This window comes from Equus asinus, chromosome X (genome assembly GCF_041296235.1).
Source record: "Equus asinus isolate D_3611 breed Donkey chromosome X, EquAss-T2T_v2, whole genome shotgun sequence".
NCBI lineage: Eukaryota > Metazoa > Chordata > Mammalia > Perissodactyla > Equidae > Equus > Equus asinus.
The window spans coordinates 467,501-490,242 of NC_091820.1; the positions used below are offsets into that span (position 1 = coordinate 467,501).

At 55.2% G+C, this 22,742-nt stretch overlaps 2 protein-coding genes across 9 annotated transcripts in view; both read left to right on the plus strand.

The window, feature by feature from the left end:
* CSF2RA (colony stimulating factor 2 receptor subunit alpha) overlaps positions 1-5,718 on the plus strand; it is a 14,554-nt gene extending 8,836 nt beyond the window's left edge. For all 6 annotated transcript variants that reach the window (XM_044768256.2, XM_070502092.1, XM_044768257.2 and 3 more), the window contains exons 4-12: positions 1-124; positions 922-1,051; positions 1,147-1,316; positions 1,935-2,068; positions 2,597-2,626; positions 3,088-3,235; positions 4,702-4,798; positions 5,088-5,169; positions 5,496-5,718. In XM_044768256.2, coding sequence (XP_044624191.2) covers positions 1-124; positions 922-1,051; positions 1,147-1,316; positions 1,935-2,068; positions 2,597-2,626; positions 3,088-3,235; positions 4,702-4,798; positions 5,088-5,169; positions 5,496-5,591 — 1,011 coding nt within the window. In that variant the 3' untranslated portion in view covers positions 5,592-5,718. The remainder of the gene's footprint in view (positions 125-921; positions 1,052-1,146; positions 1,317-1,934; positions 2,069-2,596; positions 2,627-3,087; positions 3,236-4,701; positions 4,799-5,087; positions 5,170-5,495) is intronic.
* A 6,132-nt stretch (positions 5,719-11,850) lies between these two features.
* The window catches only part of IL3RA (interleukin 3 receptor subunit alpha), a 28,518-nt gene continuing 17,626 nt past the window's right edge, over positions 11,851-22,742 (plus strand). For all 3 annotated transcript variants that reach the window (XR_006526586.2, XM_044768254.2, XM_044768255.2), the window contains exons 1-11: positions 11,851-12,055; positions 13,564-13,657; positions 14,115-14,257; positions 16,049-16,175; positions 16,293-16,422; positions 16,552-16,733; positions 17,022-17,155; positions 17,745-17,768; positions 18,370-18,505; positions 19,119-19,221; positions 19,595-19,676. Coding sequence is in view for 2 of the 3 variants with exons in the window: in XM_044768254.2 (XP_044624189.2) it covers positions 12,035-12,055; positions 13,564-13,657; positions 14,115-14,257; positions 16,049-16,175; positions 16,293-16,422; positions 16,552-16,733; positions 17,022-17,155; positions 17,745-17,768; positions 18,370-18,505; positions 19,119-19,221; positions 19,595-19,676 (1,176 nt within the window). In the remaining variant the exon portion in view is untranslated. The remainder of the gene's footprint in view (positions 12,056-13,563; positions 13,658-14,114; positions 14,258-16,048; positions 16,176-16,292; positions 16,423-16,551; positions 16,734-17,021; positions 17,156-17,744; positions 17,769-18,369; positions 18,506-19,118; positions 19,222-19,594; positions 19,677-22,742) is intronic.

Here is a 22,742-nt window from a genome sequence, read left to right on the forward strand (position 1 = left end):
CCCCGGAAGAAAGAATGTCGCTGTGTGTTTCCAGACTGCGCCCTGCACCAGGGCGTCACGCTAAGCGTGACGGTCAACACCAGCCAAACGCAGGTTTCGGAGAAGCTCGTCTACACCAACCCAGGTGGGGGAAGCGTGGCGGGGACCCGCTGGCGTCAGGGTAGATCCGACTCCTTTTTTTGACCCTAAGGAGATAGAATCGGCATGTTGGAAGCGTAGATATTTAAGGCATGAGGCATGATGGGATGTCCTCACGCTCAGTCAAGCTACTAACACGCCCACCATCCCACGTGTTTCTCTGTCTGAATTAATCCACTTAGCGTGACGCCTTCCACCTTCGCTCACGTGGGCCCAAACGGCAGGGTTTCCTTCTTTTTCCTGGGTGCGTAATATTCCATCGTATATATTGGCTACCTGGGCGTGTTGTCTGGCAAAAATCTATTCGGGTCCTTTGTCTATTTTTTAATCAGATGATTTGGGCGTGTCGGTTTAGTTTTTGAGGAAGATTGGCCCTGAGCTAACATCTGTTGCCAATCGTCCTCTTTTTTTTTTTTTTTTTTTTTTTTGCTGAGGAAGACTGGCCCTGAGCTAACATCTGCTGCCAATCGTCCTCTTTTTTTTTTTTTTTTTTTTTTTTGCTGAGGAAGACTGGCCCTGAGCTAACATCTGCTGCCAATCCTCCTTTTTTTTTTTTCTTTTTTTGCTGAGGAAGACTGGCCCTGAGCTAACATCCATGCCCATCTTCCTCTACTTTCTATGTGGGACGCCTGCCACAGCTATGGCGTGCTGAGCAGGGCCATGTCCACACCCGGGATCTGAACCGGCAAACCCCGGGCCACTGAAGCAGAATGTGCAAACTTAACCACTGAGCCACCGGGCCGGCCCCTGGTCCACCCTGGTTGGGTCTCTGCGTGTTCGCAGGTGGCGAGGGCACCGCCGCCCAGAACTTCTCCTGCTTCATCTACAACGTGCACTTCATGAACTGCACTTGGGCCCCGGGCCGCGCGGCCCCCGACGACGTCCAGTATTTCCTGTATATACGAGACTCCAAGTAAGCGTGGACGGGCCGTGTAGACGACCGTGGGGGACACGCGAGGACAGAAAACTGCGTCCTGAGGGTTGTCTGAACTCTTTGGGGTCTTGCAGGAAGCGGGAGAGGGAATGTCCCCGTTATGTGAGCGACTCGGGGACCCACGTGGGGTGCCACCTCGACGACCTCTCGGGATTGACCTCTTACAATTACTTCCTGGTGAACGGGACCAGCCAAACGACGGGGATCCAGTTCTTCGATTCCGTTTTGCGGTCCAAGCAAATAGGTGAGAACGAGGACCCGAGGTTTCAGCACTGAGTCATTCGTCAAACGGAGTTTGCGTGAAATCCATGCCAGGGTCCTGGGGCCACTGTCACCAACGGTCACAAACTGACTGCGTGACAGTGGGGAGCCCAGAGCCTGGGGTCAAAAGGTCGAGGGAGGGGCTGGTTGTCGGGGAACCGGCTCTGGGATCGGGGGGCTGGGTCTCTGGGTTTCACCTCTGACCTCGGGGAGGGGGACAGGGTGGAGACTGAGTTCAGTCCCCAGAGGCCCAGGATTTCCTGGATCCTGACTCGGTCACGGAGCCTCCAGAAAACCCCAAGGACGGGGGTCGGGCAGATGTGAGTTCTAAATGCTCTGTGGCCGTGAGAGTGATGGCACCGGGCCCAGCTGTGTAGACGGGAACCGGCTGTGTAGACATGGCTGAGAACGCCTTGGGGACCGGTGGCTCAGTGGTTAAGTGTGCACGTTCCGCTTTGGCTCAGGGCCAGTCTTCCTCAGCAAAAAAAAAAAAAAAAAGAGGAGGATTGGCAGCAGATGTGCACTCAGGGCCAATCTTCCACAGCAAAAAAAAAAAAAAAAATCAGCCTAAAGTTCACGGGGAGCGGGGCTGTCTTTTCAGAGAGGTACAGCCCGCCCACCAACATCAGCGTGCAGTGTAAACCCTCGAGCTGCCTCATCCGCTGGGAGAGGCCCAGCGCACACTTCCGCCTGGACGACCGCGACTTCCAGTACGAGCTGGTCATCCAGAGACAGGTGTGTAGACGCCACCCGCCCGCGGGGAGTGAGGGGGGCCCGGGTCCCGGGAGGTGGGAGCAGAAGAGGCGACGCCGTGTGGACGAAGGCGGGTGCGGGAGGTGTAGACAGGGGTCCTCGGCCCGAGAAAGGAGGCCAACGACCCAGCCGGGCTGTGAAAGCCTGCGGGAGGGTGTAGACAGCTGGACGCAGCTGCTGGAGAAGGAGGAGCGTGTATGATACGGCCTCCTGGGCGCAGTGTAGACAAGATGGATCCTTTGCTCCATGTCCTCCTGGACCCAGTGTAGACAAGGGAGAGGCCTCACTTCATGTCCATCTGGACCCAGTGTAGACACTCCCTCCTGTGGCCGGGTTCCGATCCTGTCTACACGGTCGGCTCCAGGGTGAGTGTGGCCAGGAGGAGCCCGGTCTTCACTGCCCGGGGCTGTATTTCCCTCGACAGGCAGTGTGGACGAAACTCGGGAGAACCCCCCCCCCCCAATCGGGAAAAGTCAACCTTCTCTCTCTCTTTTTTTTTTTTTCTCTCAGAGCCGCACCCAACCCCCTGAATACCCGATGGTGAGTTAGAACTCTGACCCCGAGTGTCTGCCCGGAGCTGGAGCCGGTGTTAGTCAAACGGGCACGCGCACCACGGGGTGGGGAAGGCGCTGAAAACCGGGGCTGGGGGCGCTCTCGGGTTTTGTGCAGTCAACAACGTGGGCGCACGTCCATGGTCTACACTGCTGGGGCCCGACCTTGAGCCACTTGTCACGTCCCACTGGGTGAAATTTGTCCCGTTCCTCGTGCCCCGTGGACCCGCCCGTCCTCTTCCTCTTGCGTCCGTGTCGGCCCCAAAAATACCCCTTTGAGTATCGAGATTATTTCGTCCTTCAAGGCCCCTCGGGTTTCCAGACGGGACCCCCATTCGGCGCCGCGAGCACAACTGGGGGGAAAGTGAGTTTGGATCCTTCTTCCGTGTCCGTCGTGCCATTTATTATTTTTTTTAAACGCGCCCCCAATTCCGTGTTTTCTGAACCCAGAGGATCGAGGTGCCGGGCGACTCGCAGAATCAATACCTTTTCCCGAGTCTGGAGCCCAGACCGAAGCACACGGTGAAGATCAGGACGGGGGACGCCCGGGACGCCCGGGACCCCCGCTGGGGCGCCTGGAGCCGGCCCGTCGAGTTCGGTAGGAGCTTCGTGGTCCCCAGTGAAACCTCCCAGGATGACTTTTTTTTTTTTGTGCTGAGGAAGATTGGCCCTGAGCTCACATCTGCTGCCAATTCTCCTTTTTTTTTTTTTTTTTTTGCTGAGGAAGATTGGCCCTGAGCTGCCATCAGTTGCCAATCTTCCTGTTTTTTGCTGAGGAAGATGACATCCAAACGGGGTCTGTTTCCTCCTAACGAGGAGGGGAGCAATTCCAGGCACGAAACTGCCCGGGAGCATTTCAAGGGTTTTAGGGAGCGCTGCTGGGCGGTGTTTTTTTTTCCTGCTCCGAGATCAATGAGTTTCAGAACGGCCGGTGTGGGATTTATAGGAAACCCACGGCGAGCACTGTTTCGTGAGCTGAAACAGAGACAGGGTGTGATCGATTGGCTGCGTTGCCTTCGGCGCTGGCTTTTTTTTGGCCAGGACGCCAAAAGCGGGAATAAGCCGAGAAAAAAGACATAATCTGGACTTGATCGGAATCAACAGACCCTCGCAAGACAGTGGAAAATCGACCCGCAGAGCAGGAGGAAATGTTTGCAGGTCGGGTGTCGGATCAGGACCGAGTAGCCAAAATATGTAAAGTGCTCTGAGAAGTCAATAGCAAGAGTAGGAACAACGCAATTTAAAAGTGGATTAAAAATAATGAACAGACAGGGGTTGGCCCCGTGGCCGAGTAGTTAAAGATCGGGACAGATGTTAGCTCAGGGCTAGTGTTCCTCAGCAAAAAAAAAAAAAAAAAAAAAGAAGAAGAAGAAGAAGAAACAAGATTGAGAAAAGATGTTAGCTCAGGGCTAATCTTCCTCAGCAAAAAAATTTTAAAAATTAAAAAAAGAAGAGGAAGAGGGCAATAGATGTTAGCTCAGGGCTAGTCTTCCTCAGAAAAAAAAAAACAGGGAGAAAGATTGACAAAAGATGTTAGCTTAGGGCTAATCTTCTTCAGCAAAAAATAAAATGAAATAAAGAGGAAGATGGGCACAGATGTTAGCTCAGGGCTAGTCTTCCTCAGCAAAAAAAAAAAAAAGGGAGGAAGATTGACAAAAGTTGTTAGCTTAGGGCTCATCTTCCTCAGGAAAAAATAAAATAAAGAGGAAGATGGCAATAGATGTTAGCTTAGGGCCAATCTTCCTCAGCAAAAAAATAAAAATAAAAAAAAAAACAGGAAGGTTGGCTCGTTATCTGTTTGTATTGAAAAACAATCTGCCAACAACGGCCGACACCCGATTTGGTGACTGACCATCGTGATAAAATTGGTTTTTTTTTTTTTTATTGGACTTTTGAGCAGAAACTGATAAAAAAACACGATATTCTAAATTTCTACATTATCAATTATTATAAAAAAATCACAGGTGAATTGTACAAAGTGCTGATGTCCGATCATAAGTGAACCCCGGCGGTCCGGGATCCACTCACGGGCCCCCCCCCCCGCGTGTCCCCCTGTGTCCCCAGGCTCCGAGGACCCGGATGCGGGGGTCGTGCACGTGTACGTGCTCGTCGTGCTGGGGACCCTGGGCTGCGCGCTGGCGCTCGGCTGCCTGGTGAAGAGGTAAGGTGGCGCGGGGTCGCCGGCCCCTGTGCGCAGGGGCGGGGTACACGGGGGTGCTCACTCCCCATGAGGCCCCTTGTGAGGCCACCCTAGACGCTGCCAGCTCCCCGAGCCCGTGTGGACCCGTCTTCCTTCCCAGACGTCCGTTGCGTGCCCAGCTCGGCACGAGCAAAGGCCCTGGGGCCGCCGCACATGCGCGCGCACCTTTGTAGGATAATGAATGCTCGGTTCCCCACGCGCATGCGCGGCACACTCTGGCGTTCCCAGCGCACTCTTCCGGTCCCCGCAGGTTCCTCCGGAGACACAGTCTGTTCCAGCCGGTCCCGCGCATCAAAGACAAACTGAACGATAACCATCCGACCGACTTCCAGGTGCGTCCAGGGGGGTGAGGGGTCAGCCGGGATGGACACACGGGGGGGCGCAGCGGCCCTGGGAGGGTCCCGCGAGGCCCCCGTGGGTCACCCATCACGTCCGTCTCCCCTGCCCCTTCGCTTCCGAGCTCCATCCTGCCCCAGGACCTTTGCACCTGCTGTGCCGTATGCCCCGCAGGGACCACAGGCGCTTCCCACAGGCCGTCCTGCCCATCCTGAGGGTCAAGGTCGCCCGTGTAGACGTGTCCCTGATCCGTCTCTACCCCCCCCTCCCGACCCCGGCCAGCCGTCCCCCCGGGTCCGACACCCTGTCCTCCTTCCCTCAGGACGTCTGGGAGGAATTCCCGGCGGGGGCCGGAAAAGCCGAGCACGAAGAGGTGGTGACCGTCCAGGAGGTCGACAGAGCCCCGGTCAGCGGGTGAAAGGTCACGGGCACCTCCGGCCCACAGACACCCCGGAAGCCGCCCGGGTTTTCTCAAAACCGTTTTAAGCGTTTCTGCAGCTATTTTTCTACTTTTTATTAAAACAATAAATGTGAAGTTTGGCCAAGAGGCTTCCCGATGAGGGGCCGGAAAAAAGGCCCAAAGCTTAGAGATTTGACCCCAATCTCTGAGGTCAGGGTTGCGGACCCTCCCGCTCCCCGCTCTTCGAGGGACCCTGGTGGTGGCATTGGGGTCACCCGCGTCTCCAGCCTCGCACCCCGTGGATCTGTGTAAAGCGTCTCCCTGAGGTCTGGCAGTCACTCAACAAACGCTCAAGCCCGAGGAGGGGAGGCCAGGGACTGGACAGGCCCCAAGGCGCGTCCCCTCTACTTGGAAGCTGTGCCCTTTGGTGGCCCCGACGTGGGGAAAAACACGCTACACACAGGAAAAAAAAAAAAAATCTGGAAATAACTCCAACGGCAGACCGCGGGCCCCGGGCCATCTCGAGGGCGTTGCGAAATTGGGGCGTTTTCTTTTTAGGGTTCCCGCTTTCTCTTCCCCTTTCCACCTCCCGGGCCTCTCCCTCCCCCTCTGACCCTTGACCTCTGTTCAATGCGGACATCCCGTCTTCACCTGGGCGGATCTGCTATCAGTCATTCACACTCTAGTACGAATTGGTTGCCTTCTCTTCTTAACGGTGAGCGTCCACGGTCTGGTTTCCCGCTCAAGGCGTTTAAACGCGGAGGGAGGGGGCGCTGGGGGTGATTTTTTGGGGGGGGGTTCGGTGGACGTTTTTTGGTGCCCCGGAAATAACCCCACGAAAAAGAAATTTCGGGAAATGACACCTCCTGGTCTGTCCCCCTCCAACGGGGCCTCCAACACGAGTCATTTTCACCGAAATCACAGGAATTTGTTCCCGATGAGGAGGCTCGCGCCGTGTGCACAGGGGCGCTGGGACCACCCAGGTGGCAGGGGCCTTAAAACAGGGATGACCCTTGCCCTCGTCCTGGGTGCCCCCACCCCAGCGGGTTCCGGGGGGCTCTGGGGTCAGAGGGCGTGGGATGGTGTGTCCCCCAGGGGAGTCCAGGGCGAAGGTCGTGACCCGCATACCCGGGGGTCAGATGGACGGAGGCGCGTCCTCTGGTTTTAGCCGCAAAAGCGGGCAGAGCGCGTTTCTGACCCGCCACATCCGGGGTCTTGGGGGCCCGGGGAGCGGACGGCGTCCACACTGCGTTCACACTACGACCACCCTGCACGGGGCGGCTTCTCCCAGCCGCGTCCGTGGGACCATGCGGGGGTCACGTGGGTCCCCCCAAAGCCCCGTCCCCTGGGGTGTCCGGGGACCCCAGACCGGGGGGCGGCTGGGCCCCTTTTGGGAGCAGGTCCGGCCGCCTCCTCCAGGACGCCCTCCTCTCCATCCTTGATTCAGGGCCGCCTCCTCCAGGAAGCCCTCCTCTCCATCCTTGATTCAGGACCGCCTCCTCCAGGAAGCCCTCCTCTCCATCCTTGATTCAGGGCCGCCTCCTCCAGGAAGCCCTCCTGTCCATCCTTGATTCAGGGCCGCCTCCTCCAGGAAGCCCTCCTCTCCATCCTTGGATTCAGGGCCGCCTCCTCCAGGAAGCCCTCCTCTCCATCCTTGATTCAGGGCCGCCTCCTCCAGGAAGCCCTCCTCTCCATCCTTGGATTCAGGGCCGCCTCCTCCAGGAAGCCCTCCTCTCCATCCTTGATTCAGGGCCGCCTCCTCCAGGAAGCCCTCCTCTCCATCCTTGGATTCAGGGCCGCCTCCTCCAGGAAGCCCTCCTCTCCATCCTTGATCCAGGGCCGCCTCCTCCAGGAAGCCCTCCTCTCCATCCTTGATTCAGGGCCGCCTCCTCCAGGAAGCCCTCCTCTCCATCCTTGATTCAGGGCCGCCTCCTCCAGGAAGCCCTCCGCTCCATCCTCCCCTTCATCACAGCTGCAAACACCCTGTCTGCAAATAACATGCCGATCTGAGGTCCTGGGGGTGACGAGGTGGACCTGACCTTTGGGGGGGACGGGGTTACACCCCAAACAGCCCCCTTAGGACGATTCCCTGTCCCCTCACACCCTGCGGGAGCCCCTACCCCCCAGCCGAGCCCCACTCTGCCTCCAGGCTCCACCTGCTCCCCCGCCACCCCCATTCCATCCACTTCCTCCCGGAGTCAGTCAACAAACATCTCTTCCTCCCGAAGTCAGTCAACAAAAGTTCCTTCCTGAAAAAAGAAAAAAACCGGCCAACAGACGTTTTAGGCTCCGAGTCCACCCGTGTCCACCCCTCCATCGCCCCTCCCTCGGCCCGGTGACGTCACCCCCCGCCTCGCTGGGCGTCCTGGTCCCGCAGGCGCGCCGTCTCTGGTCTTTCCTACAAACGGACCCACACGACGGGACATGTTTAGGGTCCGGGTTGTTTTTAGCCCGGTGTCTGTGACCTTCGACCCCGTCCCGCTGTTGGTGGGCAGCTCGGGGGTTTTGCGGGTCAGCCGCGTGCAGTGCGCGGATCTACCCGTTTCCGTGTCCGTTTCCCACGTGGACGGGGCGTTTGGGGGCGTTTCCCGGCCGGGGCGATGTTCATAAAGCGACTATGCGACGTTGAGGTCCGGGTGTAGACGCCGTGACCCTCCGTGGGATGCTCTCAGCGGTGGGGGGGTGGGTCTATTTGGCACCCACAAACGCGACTGAGACTTAAGGGGTCTCCCTATCTCTGCCCACAACTTTTTATTTTTTTTTCCTAACCCCCCGCCCGCCCCGGGGTTTTTTTAAACCATTGAACGCCTCCAGCACCCCGTGAATTTCCGGGTGACTCTGTGGAGTCCCCAGGTTCACCCATCCCCAGACAACCTGATCGATTTTTCTTTTTTTTTTTTTTTTTTTGCTGAGGAAGACTGGCCCTGAGCTAACATCTGCTGCCAAGCCTCCTCTTTTTTTTTTTTTTTTTGCTGAGGAAGAGTGGCTCTGAGCTAACATCTGTGCCCATCTTCCTCTACTTTATATGTGGGATGTCTACACAGCATGGTGTGCCAAGCGGTGCCATGTCCACACCCGGAATCTCAACCGGCGAACCCCAGGCCGCCAAAGCAGAACATGCGCACCTAACCGCTGCGCCCCCGGGCCGGCCCGTCCTCATCACTTTTTAAAGTATCAGCTAATTTATCAAAAATCGTATGTTCCACATTCATATTTGCCAAGGGAAAAAAAAAAAAAAAAAAAAAAAACCTCTTTTTTTTTTTTTTTTGCACGTTTGTGAGTTATTTTGTGTCTGTCTGTACGACGCCCGGGAAATGTCTGGCCTCGTTCGGACCGGGGTTTTTTTGGACTCGGTTCTCGGGGTTTTTCCAGACGCTTTTGTCAGTTTTGACGGCACGAGTCTCACCTGCGCGGAAACGACGCGAAATCACACGGGAGACGCGGCCCCTCCACGGGGCTTCCCACGCTCGACAACACGGAGTTCAAACAATTGGTAGATATTAGAAGGGTGGTAAGAAAGTTGAGGAATTAACAGTCACAGAATTATTATAGCAATTCTAAATAATTAATACTTCTTAGAATCATTGTAACAATTTTAAATAATTGATAGTTATTACAATGATTATAAAATTTTAAATAGTTAATAGCCATTAGAATGATTATAAAATTTTAAATAATTAATAGTTATTAGAATGATTATAACAATTTTAAATAATTAATAGTTATTAGAATGATTAAAAAAATTTAAATAGTTAATAGCCATTAGAATGATTATAAAATTTTAAATAATTAATAGTTATTAGAATGATTATAAAATTTTAAATAGTTAATAGCCATTAGAATGATTATAAAATTTTAAATAATTAATAGTTATTAGAATGATTATAACAATTTTAAATAATTAATAGTTATTAGAATGATTAAAAAAATTTAAATAGTTAATAGTTATTAGAATGATTATAACAATTTTAAATAATTGATAGTTATTACAATGATTATAAAATTTTAAATAGTTAATAGCCATTAGAATGATTATAAAATTTTAAATAATTAATAGTTATTAGAATGATTATAACAATTTTAAATAAGTTATAGAATTATCATAGCAATTTTAAATAATTAATAGCTATTGGAAGCATTGTAACAATTTTAAATAATTGATAGTTATTACAATGATTATAAAATTTTAAATAGTTAATAGCCATTAGAATGATTATAAAATTTTAAATAATTAATAGTTATTAGAATGATTATAACAATTTTAAATAATTAATAGTTATTAGAATGATTAAAAAAATTTAAATAGTTAATAGCCATTAGAATGATTATAAAATTTTAAATAGTTAATAGTTATTAGAATGATTATAAAATTTTAAATAAGTTATAGAATTATCATAGCAATTTTAAATAATTAATAGCTATTGGAAGCATTGTAACAATTTTAAATAATTAATAATTATTAGAATGCTTATAACAATTTTAAAGAATTAATAGTTATTAGAACTAGTATAACAATTTTAAATACAATTATTACAATCAACAATTTTAATGACTAATAATTATAATTATTATAATAATATAAAATAAATAAAAATTGTTAAGGGTCATTACAATAACATAAATAAATAATTATTTGGATTATAATAAATTTAAATAGTTAAGAAATATTAGAATCATTATCCTGATTTTAAATAATTAATAACTGTAGGAATTATTTTAAGAATGTTAAATAACTATTATTGAAATCATTATAATAACTTTGAATAATTAATAGTTAGGATCATAACAATTTTAAATATTAATAATTGCAATCAATAATTTTAATAACAAATAACTATTAGAATAGTTATAAAGTGTCTAATAAATAATAGCTATTAAGAATCATTGTAATAATTTTAAATAATTCATAATGATTATAATTATAATAATTTTAAATGATTAAATTATTATAGTAATTTTGAATCGTTGATAATTAGACTCATTTTAATAAGTTTAAATTATTAATAATTATAGGAATCACCATAAAAGTGTTCCATAATCGTAATTGGAAGCATCAGAATAATTTTAAATACTTAAAAATTATTAGAATATTATGCTAATTTTAAATAATTTATGCGTTGGAATCACAATGCTGACCTTACATGATTAATACGTATTAGAATCATCATGTGAATTTTAGAGAATTAATAACGATTAGAACCGTTATACTAATTTTTAAACAATTCGTAGCGATTGGAGTCATTTCTCTAATTTTCAATAAATAATAATTCTTGGGGCCATGGTTCTAATTTCAGACGATGAATAGCTATTGGCGTCATGGCTCTGATGGTCAACAGTTAATAACCAGGAGAAGCATGAAGCGAGTTTTAACCCGGGGATTCTGCGCGCCGGGTGGGCCGCCCCTAAGCAGCATCCGAACGCTCACAGTTCTGCGTTTTCTGCGGGTCGTTGTTCCCCAAAGTGAGTTTTTGGGGAGCTTGACGGGCGGCCGGGCTCGGGGTCTTCACGAGCCAACTCGGTTTTGGCGACACGGATCGTCCACACGGCCCCACATCCCCGCCCTTCTTGTCGGGTCCGAGACACGAGCGGGTTTTTCCCAAGGGGCCCCCGTGTCCTCGTCTCCACCGCCGCCCGCCCCCTCCCGACTGGCTCCAAACGGCCACCGTCTCTGGTCTGGACAACGAGGAGCGGGGGCGGGTTTCAACTCTGCTTTCCCCTCCGCCCTGCAATCCTGGCAGCCGGGGGGGCATCAGGAGGAGGTGACACTACATTGGGGGACCCCACCCCCCACCCCCGACCCCAGGATTCCAGGATTCCACTCATCTCAAGAAGTGGGTTGGTCCCCGTGCAGCCGCCTCCCTGGGCATCCGGGTCTCTGTGGTCTACACCCGCAGGATAGAATCGTCGAGGAGCGCAAAGATGGAGCCAGCCAAGCGTGTTTCCCGGAACGAGGTGCCGACGGCGCCCTTTCTGGGGGCCCCGGGAAGGGGGGTCCCCACCCCAGGAGCACAGAAAGGGGGTCGGGTCTGAGTCGGGGTCCGGAAAGTTCCAGAACGTGCACAGCGGACCCAGACCCTGGGCGCCCCGAGTGTCCCCCGAGGGGCCGGGAGACTCTCCTGCAGAAAGCGGAACCCCGACGTGTTGATAAGAACCTGTGGGCGGGGGGCGGGCTCCGAGGTGTAGACGGATGGCTGGCCGGGTTCGGACACTTCCTGTCTGTAGAGACGATAAGGGCGGAAAGGAAGAGTCAGCTGATAGGAGGCGGGGCGCGTCGGGAGAGGCTGACCCGGAGCCATTCGTGAAGGGACACAGCGAGAGGAGAGCGTCCACACTGCAGGCGGCGCCGACAGCCTTATCAGGGCCTTGATTCCGAAGGCCGGCCGCCTCCACCACGGGGCCACCGCCGGGGACCCCTCAGCACCAGCCGGGCAGGAGGACGGGTCTGGACGGGTCTAAGCGACATGCAGGAAGCTGGCCGACCGGTGGGTTGACTCCTTTCTCCATCTCGGGGGCCGTTAGTTTGCAGGACCCCGGGACGGCACAGGATTGTAGATGTGGCACCCGAGTGGAGCCTCTGTCCTGGGAAGGCGGGTGGGTGGGTGGCTGTGGGAGTTCCCGAGTGCGTAAGACGGATGACCCCCCAGTCCGGGCTGGGATGCGGGAACCGATGGGCGGGTCAGCGAGGGGCCCCAGGAACAGTGTGGGGAAGGACAGGACGGGCGCCAACACTTTCGAGCTCAAGGCCGCGGAGAACCAGCAGGAGCCGGTTGCCTGTCGCCCTCGGCCGGAAAGTCGAGCCTGGGAATCTCCCCTCCCGCGACGGAAACGTTCGTGCACCACGGAGCCGCCCCCAGAGACAACTCGTGTCTCCGTCCGAGAGCCTCTTATCTGCACGACAAGGAAACGCCGTCAGCCGCACGTTTCCTCCTTTCTGCTTCCCATGACTGTCCTTCCCTCACCAAAAAGCCCCAAACCCCTGTTCTTCGTGGAGCCTAAGACGGTGCCCGAGCCTCTGTCGTCTACGTGCCGCCTCGACCCACCTTTTTCTCTGTGAACCCAGGCGGGTGTGGACGGAACTAAAGCTAGTTTTCCCGTGAACGTGACTTTTATCGGTTTTAATTTGCGGGCCTCAGGGACAGAATCTAAGAGGGTGGAGGGAAAAGATTTTTTTTTTTTCTTCCGTCGCTTACAACCTCTGCCCTCTGACCCTCGCTGTCCCCGGCCTCCTCCCTCGGGCCGGCCTATGCAGGAGGGCGTCTCGCTCGCTTCGCGGGTCCCCCCAGATCAGGCCATATAGTCGTCTCTCATCACATGAGGTTGGCGACTGTGTCAAAAAAAAGGAGAGAAACGGTCCCATCCCGGGCCGGGTGCCCCTCGGCCGAGGTCCCGGTGACCTCTGTGCACCCAGCAAGGTCGTCCCCTTGCTGACCCGTAGGGCTGCGAAGCCGTTAGAAGAAACTGTGCTCAAATGAACCCAACGCCACCCGTTTCTGGCCAAGATGGAGACTCCGGCGGAACATTCCACACCCAAGATGGCTTCCGGGCCACACTAGCCACCCGGACACGGAGGCGGGTGACCCCCCTGCGCCGTCGTTCTTCCCCCCGAATGATGCCGGGCACGTCCCCACCCGCCGGGACCGTTGTGAGCGGGTGGAGACGGTGCGGCGGGAAGAGTTGCCTCATGTCCCAAAGCGGCTGCTGTGGGCTGGCGTCTTCATCACACGTCCCTTATTCTTTTCTCGGGGCTTCGCAGGGTGTTTCGAGCAGGATGTCAAAGGGCATCTGGGGTCACCCAGTGACCCCATGAGTGGGAGCAGGATGGGGGCCTCCCAGGGGACCCGCAGACCTAATGGGGCCACACGGACCCCCCCCGACCCTTCACCTTTTGAGGGCATTGACCCCCCTGGGAAGGGTGGGGAGCCAAGAAGCGAGGGCTTCTGGGGTGGCTGCGATGTGACCTCTGACCTGGGGTGTCCCCGTTCCCGTTTAGGTCCAGCTGTGGGGCTGGGGCGCCGCGGCCCTACTGGATCCCGTCGGCCTCCTGGTGCTGCTGAGCTGGGCGAGCTGCGGGCACCCAGCACGGGGTAAGTTGAGGCACCAAACCCGAGTGGGGTGTCCACCCCGGGCGGGCCCCCCCCAAAGCGTTTTCCTAAAATTCAGATTATGGGGTCACGGGGGTGTCTCCCCGTGCCTTTGATGGGCGCATCCCTGAGGACCAAGATGCTGAGTGTCTTCAGCGGGTGGATCCCGACTCTGGGGAAGTAGGTTTTTTAATTTTTTGTTGTTGTTGAGGAAGATTGGCCCTGAGTGAACTACTACCTCTCTTCCTTTTTTTTTTTTTTTTTTTTTGCTGAGGAAGACTGGCCCTGAGCTCACATCTGTGTCCATCTTCCTCTAATTTACATGTGGGGCGGGCCAAGCGGTGCCACGTCCACACCCGGGATCCGAACCCAAGAACCCAGGACCACCGAAAAGTGGATTGTGCGAACTTAACCGCTGCACCACCAGGCCAGCCCGATTTTTTTTTTTTTTTAATTGCAGCACAGGAGAGCGTGTCGCCCATTCTGAACATGAAGCTGGATTCGAGGACGAAAACGCTGAGCTGGAATTACAGGCGGAACGTGACTGAGCAGGAGTGCAAAATCGACACGCCGCCCGATGACTCGACCTCCAAGACCCCGCAGGTGAGAGGTCAGGGGTCGGGCCTCGCAGCCTTGCTCCCCGAGAAGCGCGGGTGTCCCTGTGCGAAGCCGCTCGATTCTCCTCCTCGGCCTGGAGTCCCACTCCCATGGCTGTTGTGCGGGAGGAGGAAACACATCCTCTATAATCTTAGGTTCCTGGATGGGGGCCTGCAAATTAAAGCGAGAAACGACAGAGGAACGAGGGAAACGGGGGAAACTGTGAAGTCTGGGTCCTGATTTTAGGAAAGTGGAGGTGAGATAGATTTTTTAAAAAAATAATGTTGTATTCGGTTTGCGACCGTTTTCTTCAAGCGAAAAGAGGAAGATTGGCAACAGATGTCAGGTCGGGGCCAATCTTCCTCACCAAAAAAAAAAAAAATTGGAGTGTATTAATATTGTTTGTGCCTGACGACGTGCGCCAGCCCCATGGGTCGTCGGGAGCACCCGGCTGTGTGTTTGCTTCTGTTTTAGGAATCTCTGGTCGTGGGTTCCCCTCCTTCCTCCCGTTCTGGGATTCGTTTTGAAGGTTTTCTCCTGGAGGGCGGGAAAAAAAAAAAGCTGGTTCTTTTGACAAGGAGCAGTTCTAATTTTTTAAATGAAGTCAGTAGGATTTTTACCCTCAGTTTGGTCCCCGCGAATGTGGAGGGACCTTGAACACACGACGCTCAGAGACGCACGCTGGACGCGAAAGGACACACAGCGTGGGATTCCATTTGTAGAAAATGCGCAGAATGAGCAAACCCAGACAGAAAGGGGATTTATGGGGCCGGGTCCCCCATTTTGGGGGGACACTCGATGCTGGGAGTGGAGGAAAGGGTCCCCCAATATCCTGAATGTGCTCAACGCCGCCACCTCGAACGCCCAGAAAAAGTTGAAACGGTAAATTTTACGTTACGTGGATTCGGCCACAACCAAAAAAAAAAAAATTGAAATTGCAAAAAAAAAATTTCTTTTTAAAACCCTAAAAACAGAGACCCGTCGATGCCGCCGTGTTTGCGTCGATCAATCGATCAAAATGTCCCATCAACCGAGTCATGTCCCACCCGAGCGGAGGACAAAGAAGATGTTTGATCGTCACCAGGCAGGGGAGCGGGATGCGAGGGCCGGTGCAGCACAGCCACTGGGAGGTGCAGAGGCGGGAAGAATCTCACTGTCTATACAGCCGGGCAGGGCCGACTCCGCACACACGTTTTTCTCCAGAAGAAAAATCAAGTTTTTTTTCCCGTCTTTGTGACAAGCGGGGGGGGCCTTAACTCTTGGGGCAAAATTCCCAGGACGCCAAACCCACGGGAGGCCCCCTATTTTTGGGGGGGACACTTGTAGGGGCTGGAATGTCACTAAAGACAGACACTGCCGCCACCCCGGAAAGCCCCAACCGCACAAAGAGAAAGAAAACCAGATTATTCACAAAGGAACGTGAAATTTGTGGAAATTCACCCAATGACCCCCAAAAAGAGGATGAACAGGGCCGTTTCTTCGGAGCGGGGTCTACACGGAGGTCGGGCCGTGCGCGTGGCAGAGCCTCAGAGCCACGCAGAGGAGTCGGGGAGCCTCACGCCCGCGTGAGGGAGGAAAAATCCTTCCTGTACACTGTTAGGTTCTTGCAAGGAGGAATGCTAATTAAACTGGCGGGAGACAGAGGAGCTGGAGGAAAGGCCGAATTTTAATAATAATCATCTTATTTTCTGTAATAATTTTATTAATAATAATCTCATGCCGCGTTGTCGGCGGGGACCCCCGCGTGGGGCCGTCACGGGGTCCCAGGGGTCCCGTTCTTAACGGCGCCCGTTCCAGGTCAACGGGAACGACACCTACTTCTGCGAGTTCCCCAACTCGGTGCTGCACCGGGGGGCCAACCTGACGCTCAACGTCACCGCCGAGGGGGCCGCGTTCCAGGAAGTCCTGGTTTTCCGCAACTCAGGTGACGTCCCCAACCCCGTCCGCACCCCGACCTCCATCCAGCGTCGCCCGCCGTCCCCGGGGTTGGGGTTGGGTGTGGTGTGGGTGCAGCGGGTGTAGACTGGCGCTGTCTCCCCAGGCCCGGAAGGTTCCGGGGCCGTGAACTTCTCCTGCTTTATCTACGACCTCCGCTTCCTCAACTGCAGCTGGAGCCCCGGCCCGGCCGCCCCGCCCGACGTCCGGTACCACCTCTACTGGTGGGCGTCCAGGTGAGTCCCAAAAAAACCGGGTTTTTTAATTTTTTTTTTTGGAGAGGGTTTTGGGGGTCGCGTTTCCCGACGGGATCGCCCCAACGGGGGTCCGCGCTCCGGGTTGAGCCCGTTTTGGGGATGTTCCAGTCACGACCCGGAGGTCGAGTGCGCCCGCTACGTCGTGGACCCCGCGGGGACGCGCGTGGGCTGCCACCTGGACGACCTCGGGGACCCCAAGACGACCGACTACTTCTTCCTGGTCAACGGCACCAGCAACCGCACCGCCATCCGCTTCCTGGACTTCACGCCGTTTCGCGCCAAGCTGATGGGTGAGAGGACCCGGCGCCTTCCGCGTCCCCCCAACACCCACCCCGAGACGCGGGATCCGCATGTGGGGTCTGGGGAAATACGCACACGGCAGCCTTTTTGCGCTCGGGGAACGGAAGAGACGAACAAACTTTGCCTCCAACCTCTTAAGTCTGGTGACGGAGGCGTGCAAATTAAACTCGCAAACGCTAGATAAATGGGAAATGCATGCACATTTTACTCTTAATTGGACTCCTCTGCGAGGCACACGGGTAACTCGTTGCCTCGTTTCCGTTTTTTTTTTTTCCTAGAGAAGTATCGGCCGCCCGCCAACATCACCACCGCCTTCAATGGCTCCCACCACGTCGTCCGCTGGGACGACCCCGAGACCCGCTTTGACGTCGCGAGTCATATGCTGTGCTACCAACTGGACATCCGACGACAGGTCTGGACCCCGAACCTCGGCCCCGGGCCCGACCCGAGTCCCTGACACAGGGGAGGAAAACTCACAGGAAGGGAATTTCCTGTTGAGGGAGAAATAAATCTTTCCCTCCACCCTGTTATGTTCTGTTCCTCAGGGTCTGCAAATTAAATCAACAAACGACAGCTTAACAGGAGAGAAAAAGCAAAATTTATTCATTTTCATGTGGGATTTGACAACGGAAGTGACTCCCTAAACAGCTGACGTTAGAGGCTTATCCGCCTAAATGAACAGGGGACGGGGAAGGGCAGGGAAAAGGCTTCTATGGGAAGAGCAAATGGATTTTTTGGGGGAAAGACAGTTTCCGGGCATTTTGCTCTCAGCCTCCTTCCTGGGAGCCCAGTCTCCCCGAGGAGGGAATTCTCGGCGCTCCTCCTTCCCGCCATTTCTCTGCTTTTAGGGAACCTTCCAGAAGCTTCTTTGTGCGTCTGTGGGGTCCCCAAAATCTTCAGCTTAAAAATAACCCCCGTAGCCATTCTGGGGTCCCCCTATTTGCCTATAACGCTGAAAACGCCTCCCCTTAACTGTGTTCCCTTTGCTGTTTTTCTCACAGGGCAGCTCCTACAAGAGAGACCCCGTGAGTACTCCTGCGTGTGTCTCTGTGCTTGGGCCCCACGCTCACCCCTGACCTCGCTCACCCCTGACCCCGCAGCAGCTCAGCGGAGGGGTCCCGTCGAGCCCCTTACGGGCTTTTTCTGGGGTCCCGAAGCTGCGTTTCCTTGAAGGCGTCTGCCTCAGGTCGCGTAGTCGGTCTTCATACCTCCCGCGGTCAGAGCAACATCCTTCTTCCCGGGGCCGCCCCTGGGCCCCTTAAGGGGTCGAATGGGGTCCCCCCGAAAACTCGTGTCCACCCGGAACCCCAGAACGGGGCCGTCTTTGGGGCGTAGGGTCTTTGCAGGTGTAGGATGTTGAGCTGAGGTCTTCCTGGAGGAGGAGGGGGGGTAAACTGTAAAGTCCGGGTCTCGATTTTAGGAAAGTGGAGGCGACCTAGATGTTTTACAAAATAACGGTGGATTCGGTTTCTGACCGTTTTCTTCCAGCAGAAAGGGGCAGATGGGCCACAGATGTTAACTCGGGGCCAATCTTCCTCAGCAAAAAAAAAAAAAATGGGAGCGTCTTAGTATTTTCTGCGCCTGACGACTTGGGGCGCCCCGTCGGCTCCCGTTGGGTCCCCCCAGGTTTTCCAACGGGGTAGTGACGGGAATCAGTACGTGCTGCCCGGCTCTGCGGTGACGGCGGGGGACACGGTGCGGGCGCGGGTGAGGCACGTGTACGGGGACATCTGGAGCGCGTGGAGCCGGGCCGTGGACTTCAGTGAGTCCCCTGAACCCCACTGTCCCACCCGCCCCTTTTCTCCCCGGATTCAGGGCCGCCTCCTCCAGGAAGCCCTCCTGTCCATCCTTGATTCAGGGCCGCCTCCTCCAGGAAGCCCTCCTCTCCATCCTGGATTCAGGGCCGCCTCCTCCAGGAAGCCCTCCTCTCCATCCTTGATTCAGGGCCGCCTCCTCCAGGAAGCCCTCCTCTCCATCCTTGATTCAGGGCCGCCTCCTCCAGGAAGCCCTCCTCTCCATCTTTCCCGTCATCACAGCCGCAAAGACCCTCACCCAACCCCCCGTCACCCATAAAAGCCACGGGCACGAGCGGTCCACACCCCAGGCTGAGGCAGTTGAATCACAGTTTCCCCAAAGAGCGTCCTCGGAATCAAACGCTCTCTGGCATCCTCGACATTTCACAGTTCCGCATTCATTCCTTTGGCTGTGCAGGGTGGCATTGAAAGTCGATATTCCTGGAGAAGGCAGGAAGGCGCGGGGTGGGAGCCGTGGGGCCCTCGTGGGGACGTGTCCGAGGGGGGCGGGTCTTCGGGGGTGCCGGGTTCGAAGCCGGGCTGGGGGTCCCCCGTGACCGTCGGCTCGTCTTCCCGGCGCAGGCCGCCCGGAGCCGGATCCCGCGGGCGCGCTCGCGGGCCTGGTGGTGCCGGCGGTGACGGCGGCGGCGGCGCTCGTCGGGGTGCTGATGTTCGTGTGCAAAAGGTAACCCCTCAAACCCCAAATTGGGGTCCACGCGCCCCCCTCCCGGGGGTGCACCCTTGGAGACGGTCCCCGTGCGCACCCGGGCGCGGCGGCCATCCGGGTTCTAGGGCCAACGGGGCCGGGGCGGTGCAGTGCGCACGGCCGCCACACGGGGGCAGCAGTCGGCAACCTGAACGCCCGGCCGGGGCGGTTCCCAGAGGTCGGCGCCGGCGCAGGCGGTGCGCACGGGGAGGGGCGGGGGGCTGCCCGGCGGCGGCGTCCGCATCCCGTCCTCACCCCGCCGCCCCCCCGGGGATGCAGGACCCCGTGTAGACCCGGCTGGGCGCAGTGTAGACCCGGCCGCCCCGCAGAGACCCCCCGCTTCGCTCGGCAGGTTCTCGCTGCGGCGCCGGCTGTTCCCGCGCGTCCCGCGGGTGCGGATGCAGCGCGCTGGGTCCTTCCCGCCCGACCTGGAGGTGAGCGCGCGACCCCGTGACCTCTGACCCCGTGGGGGGTGGGGTCGCTCCCGGGGGGCGGGGGACGCAGGGTGTCTCCACGACGGAGCCCACCCCGCGCCTTCCTTCCTTCTCCGCCGAAATCGACTTTCAACGCCGCCCTGCGCAGCCAAAGGAATGAATGCGGAACTGTGAAATGTCCGGGGTGCCCAGAGAGGGTTTGATTCTGAGGACGCTGATCGCGGACGAGGCTCCCTTTGGGGAAACTCTGACTCAACCGCCTCAGCCTGTGGTGTGGACCGCCCGTGCCAGTGCCCCCACCCCCAAACCCGCGGTCGCACAGTCTTCACCGCAGACGTGCGTCCAGGACGCGCGCATGGGCACCGTCCTCGTGGGGAGTTCCCCGCTGGGCCTCGGGTTTTGGGGTCCACCCCCATTTCCGGGGTCTCAGATCCTTCCCCGGTGACGTGTGCAAAGCCCCTGTTTGCAAAGACGGTTGCATCCGGGGTTCCGCTGCATGTGAGTTTTTGGGGGGCCACCGGTCAACCCGCGACGCCCCCAAATAGGGGCTCCCGATCTGGGCTGGAAGCTGTTCCCCGGGGCCCCCCAGGCTCCCACGAGGCCCCGCCGCATCACGTGTTGTTCAAGGTCCGTCCACACTGCAGCTCCATCCCTTTTCCGGGCTGTCTAATATTCCACTGCCTTTATTGATCCGTTTCCCCGCATGGACGGGCCTTGGGGTCGCTGCCGGCCGATGGGAATCGTGCTGTCCTCTTGGTGGGACCCCCCCCACCCCGTCGGGGGGCTTGACGGGGTGGTCTACACTGCGCTGTCTGCTCTTTGTCAGATTACCTGGATCGGGGTCGACCCACCTCCGGGCGCAGAGGAGCCCGAGGACGTCCTCACGGTGGAGGAAACGCTGCCCGTTGAGACGGAACGAGGAGCAGACGCGGCGTCTACACCCGCGCCCGCTGTGAACGGTGCTGGAAGCAAATATGTCCTTGGTGCAGTGTAGACACTGCCGGGTTCTGGAACATTCTGAGCCGGCTGCCCTTCAGGAGCAGGGGCTTGTGGGAAATTCCGGGAGTCCGCCCCCCACGCTGGAAAAACGGGGTGCGCGGGGCGAGGATGCAGACTGTGGCCTCCGTGCGGGTGCCTGACGGCCCCAGGAGTTTTTTTTTTTTTTCCTTGAGGAAGATTAGCCCTGAGCTAACATCTGCCCCCAATCCTCCTCTTTTTTTTTTTTTTTGCTGAGGAAGACAATCCTCCTCTTTTTTTTTTTTTTTCCTTACTGAGGAAGACTGGCCCTGAGCTAACATCCATGCGAATGTGTGCACTTCCAGTCGCGCCTGAGGAGAGAGACGCACAGCGTCGTTTTTGCAAAACGGAAAAGCACACGGTGGGGGGCCGTTCCAGGCGGGTGAAAAGGCGTGTGCGTGCGCACGTGTGCAGACACGCGTGTAGACGTGGAATCCGACGCCGGGGTGGCGGGCGTGTTTCTCTTCAGACTGCAGCACTTTTCTTTCCTTTTTGGGGGGATGGCGCGTCGGATGCAAAAAAAAAAATTAAAAAACACGTTTTTACGGTGAAAATAAAGTAGTAAATTGGGGGGAAAAATTAAAAAATGTGCAAAGCAAGGTTTTTCATGGGCAATGCTGGCCAGCGATTGTTAAGTGACTATTAGAAAACACTTTTTGTGTGTGGCGTTCGGGGCAGAAGCGACGGAAACAGGAGCCGAGCGGCCGGCCGGGCCCGTGACCCGAGGTCGCCTGTGTCGCAACCCCGTGCGGCACCAGCAGGAAGGGGCGGACGCGACATTGCGGCGACCCCGAGGCGGCCGTGGGGACCTCTGTGCCGACCAGATAGGGTTTTTCTCAGAAACGGTGGGTCCGGAGGGGCCGCGGGGTGGAGGCCGGGGTCGCAGCTGGATGTCAGGGGACCCGGCTGGTTGTCTCTGAGCCCCAGACACACCACCGGCCCAGGGACAGGGTGGGGGGGCCATCCCGGGACCTGCAACGGAGGGGGTGCTGGGACCGCTGCAGGAGGCAATAGGGGAGGGTATTAGCTCCGTCAGCTCAGATGCGGATTGAGTTTCTTTCAACCCCGCCCGGCGCCTCCTGAAAAAAACTCCCCCCCCAGGGCGCACGTGGTGGCCTCAGTCTCCCCAGCGTCGGGATGCCCTAGGGGCGGCTGGTTCGGGCCTCAGGACGCGCCCCAAAAACCCCACGGAGGGCGGCCAGTGGTTTAAATTTCCCGCCTCCGCTGGTTGGATCCCCTGGTTCCGCCTCCTGTGTCTTGTTTTCTCCCGGTTTCTTGTTTCTCGGCCTTCAGGGCCTTCCAAGGAACTGACAAGGCCTGCGTGCTAACTCAAGGTTTCCACCCGGTGCTCCGCCGAGCCTGTCTGTGTTCTCAGGCGCGGAGTTTTTTTTTCGTTTTGTTTTTTGTTTTTTTTTTTTTTTAAAGGCGTTTGTTTCTGACGCCCAGCGTTGCTTGTGTTTCCGGAAGGTTCCGGCTGCTCCTGCACGTCCCTCACGTTCCGCCCAGTCATGGGGACGCGGCCTGATTGCATCACGACGCCCGGCCCTGCGGGACCCGCTGCGTCAGGGACACACGTCCTGTGGCACGCAGGAAGGTTCCGGAGAAATGAGTGACTGTTCCTGCTTTTCCTCTCTTTCTGGAAACCCTGTGATTAGCACGTAGGTTGGGGCCAGACCTGTTCTATCATTTTCCTGCCATTCGCCTTGTCTTAGGTTTCTTTTTTTTTTTTTTTAATACTTTTGAGTTTTTCTCGACTTTACCTTTCAATGCCTGGATGGGTTTTATCATTGGAACAACCGCAAATTTTTTTTTTTTTTTTTTTTTTTTTGCTGAGGAAGATTGGCCCCCAGCGAATATCTGTGCCCATCTTCCCCTAGATTGTATGTGGGATGCCCCCCGCAGCATGGATTGATAAGCGCTGTGTGGGTTCACACCCGGGGACCCGAACCCGCGACCCCCCAGGCCGCCAAACGCTAACCGCTAAGCCACCCGGCCAGCCCCGCTTTGTGTTTTCGTATTAATAATTTTTGAGCAGTCGTGGACTCTGGG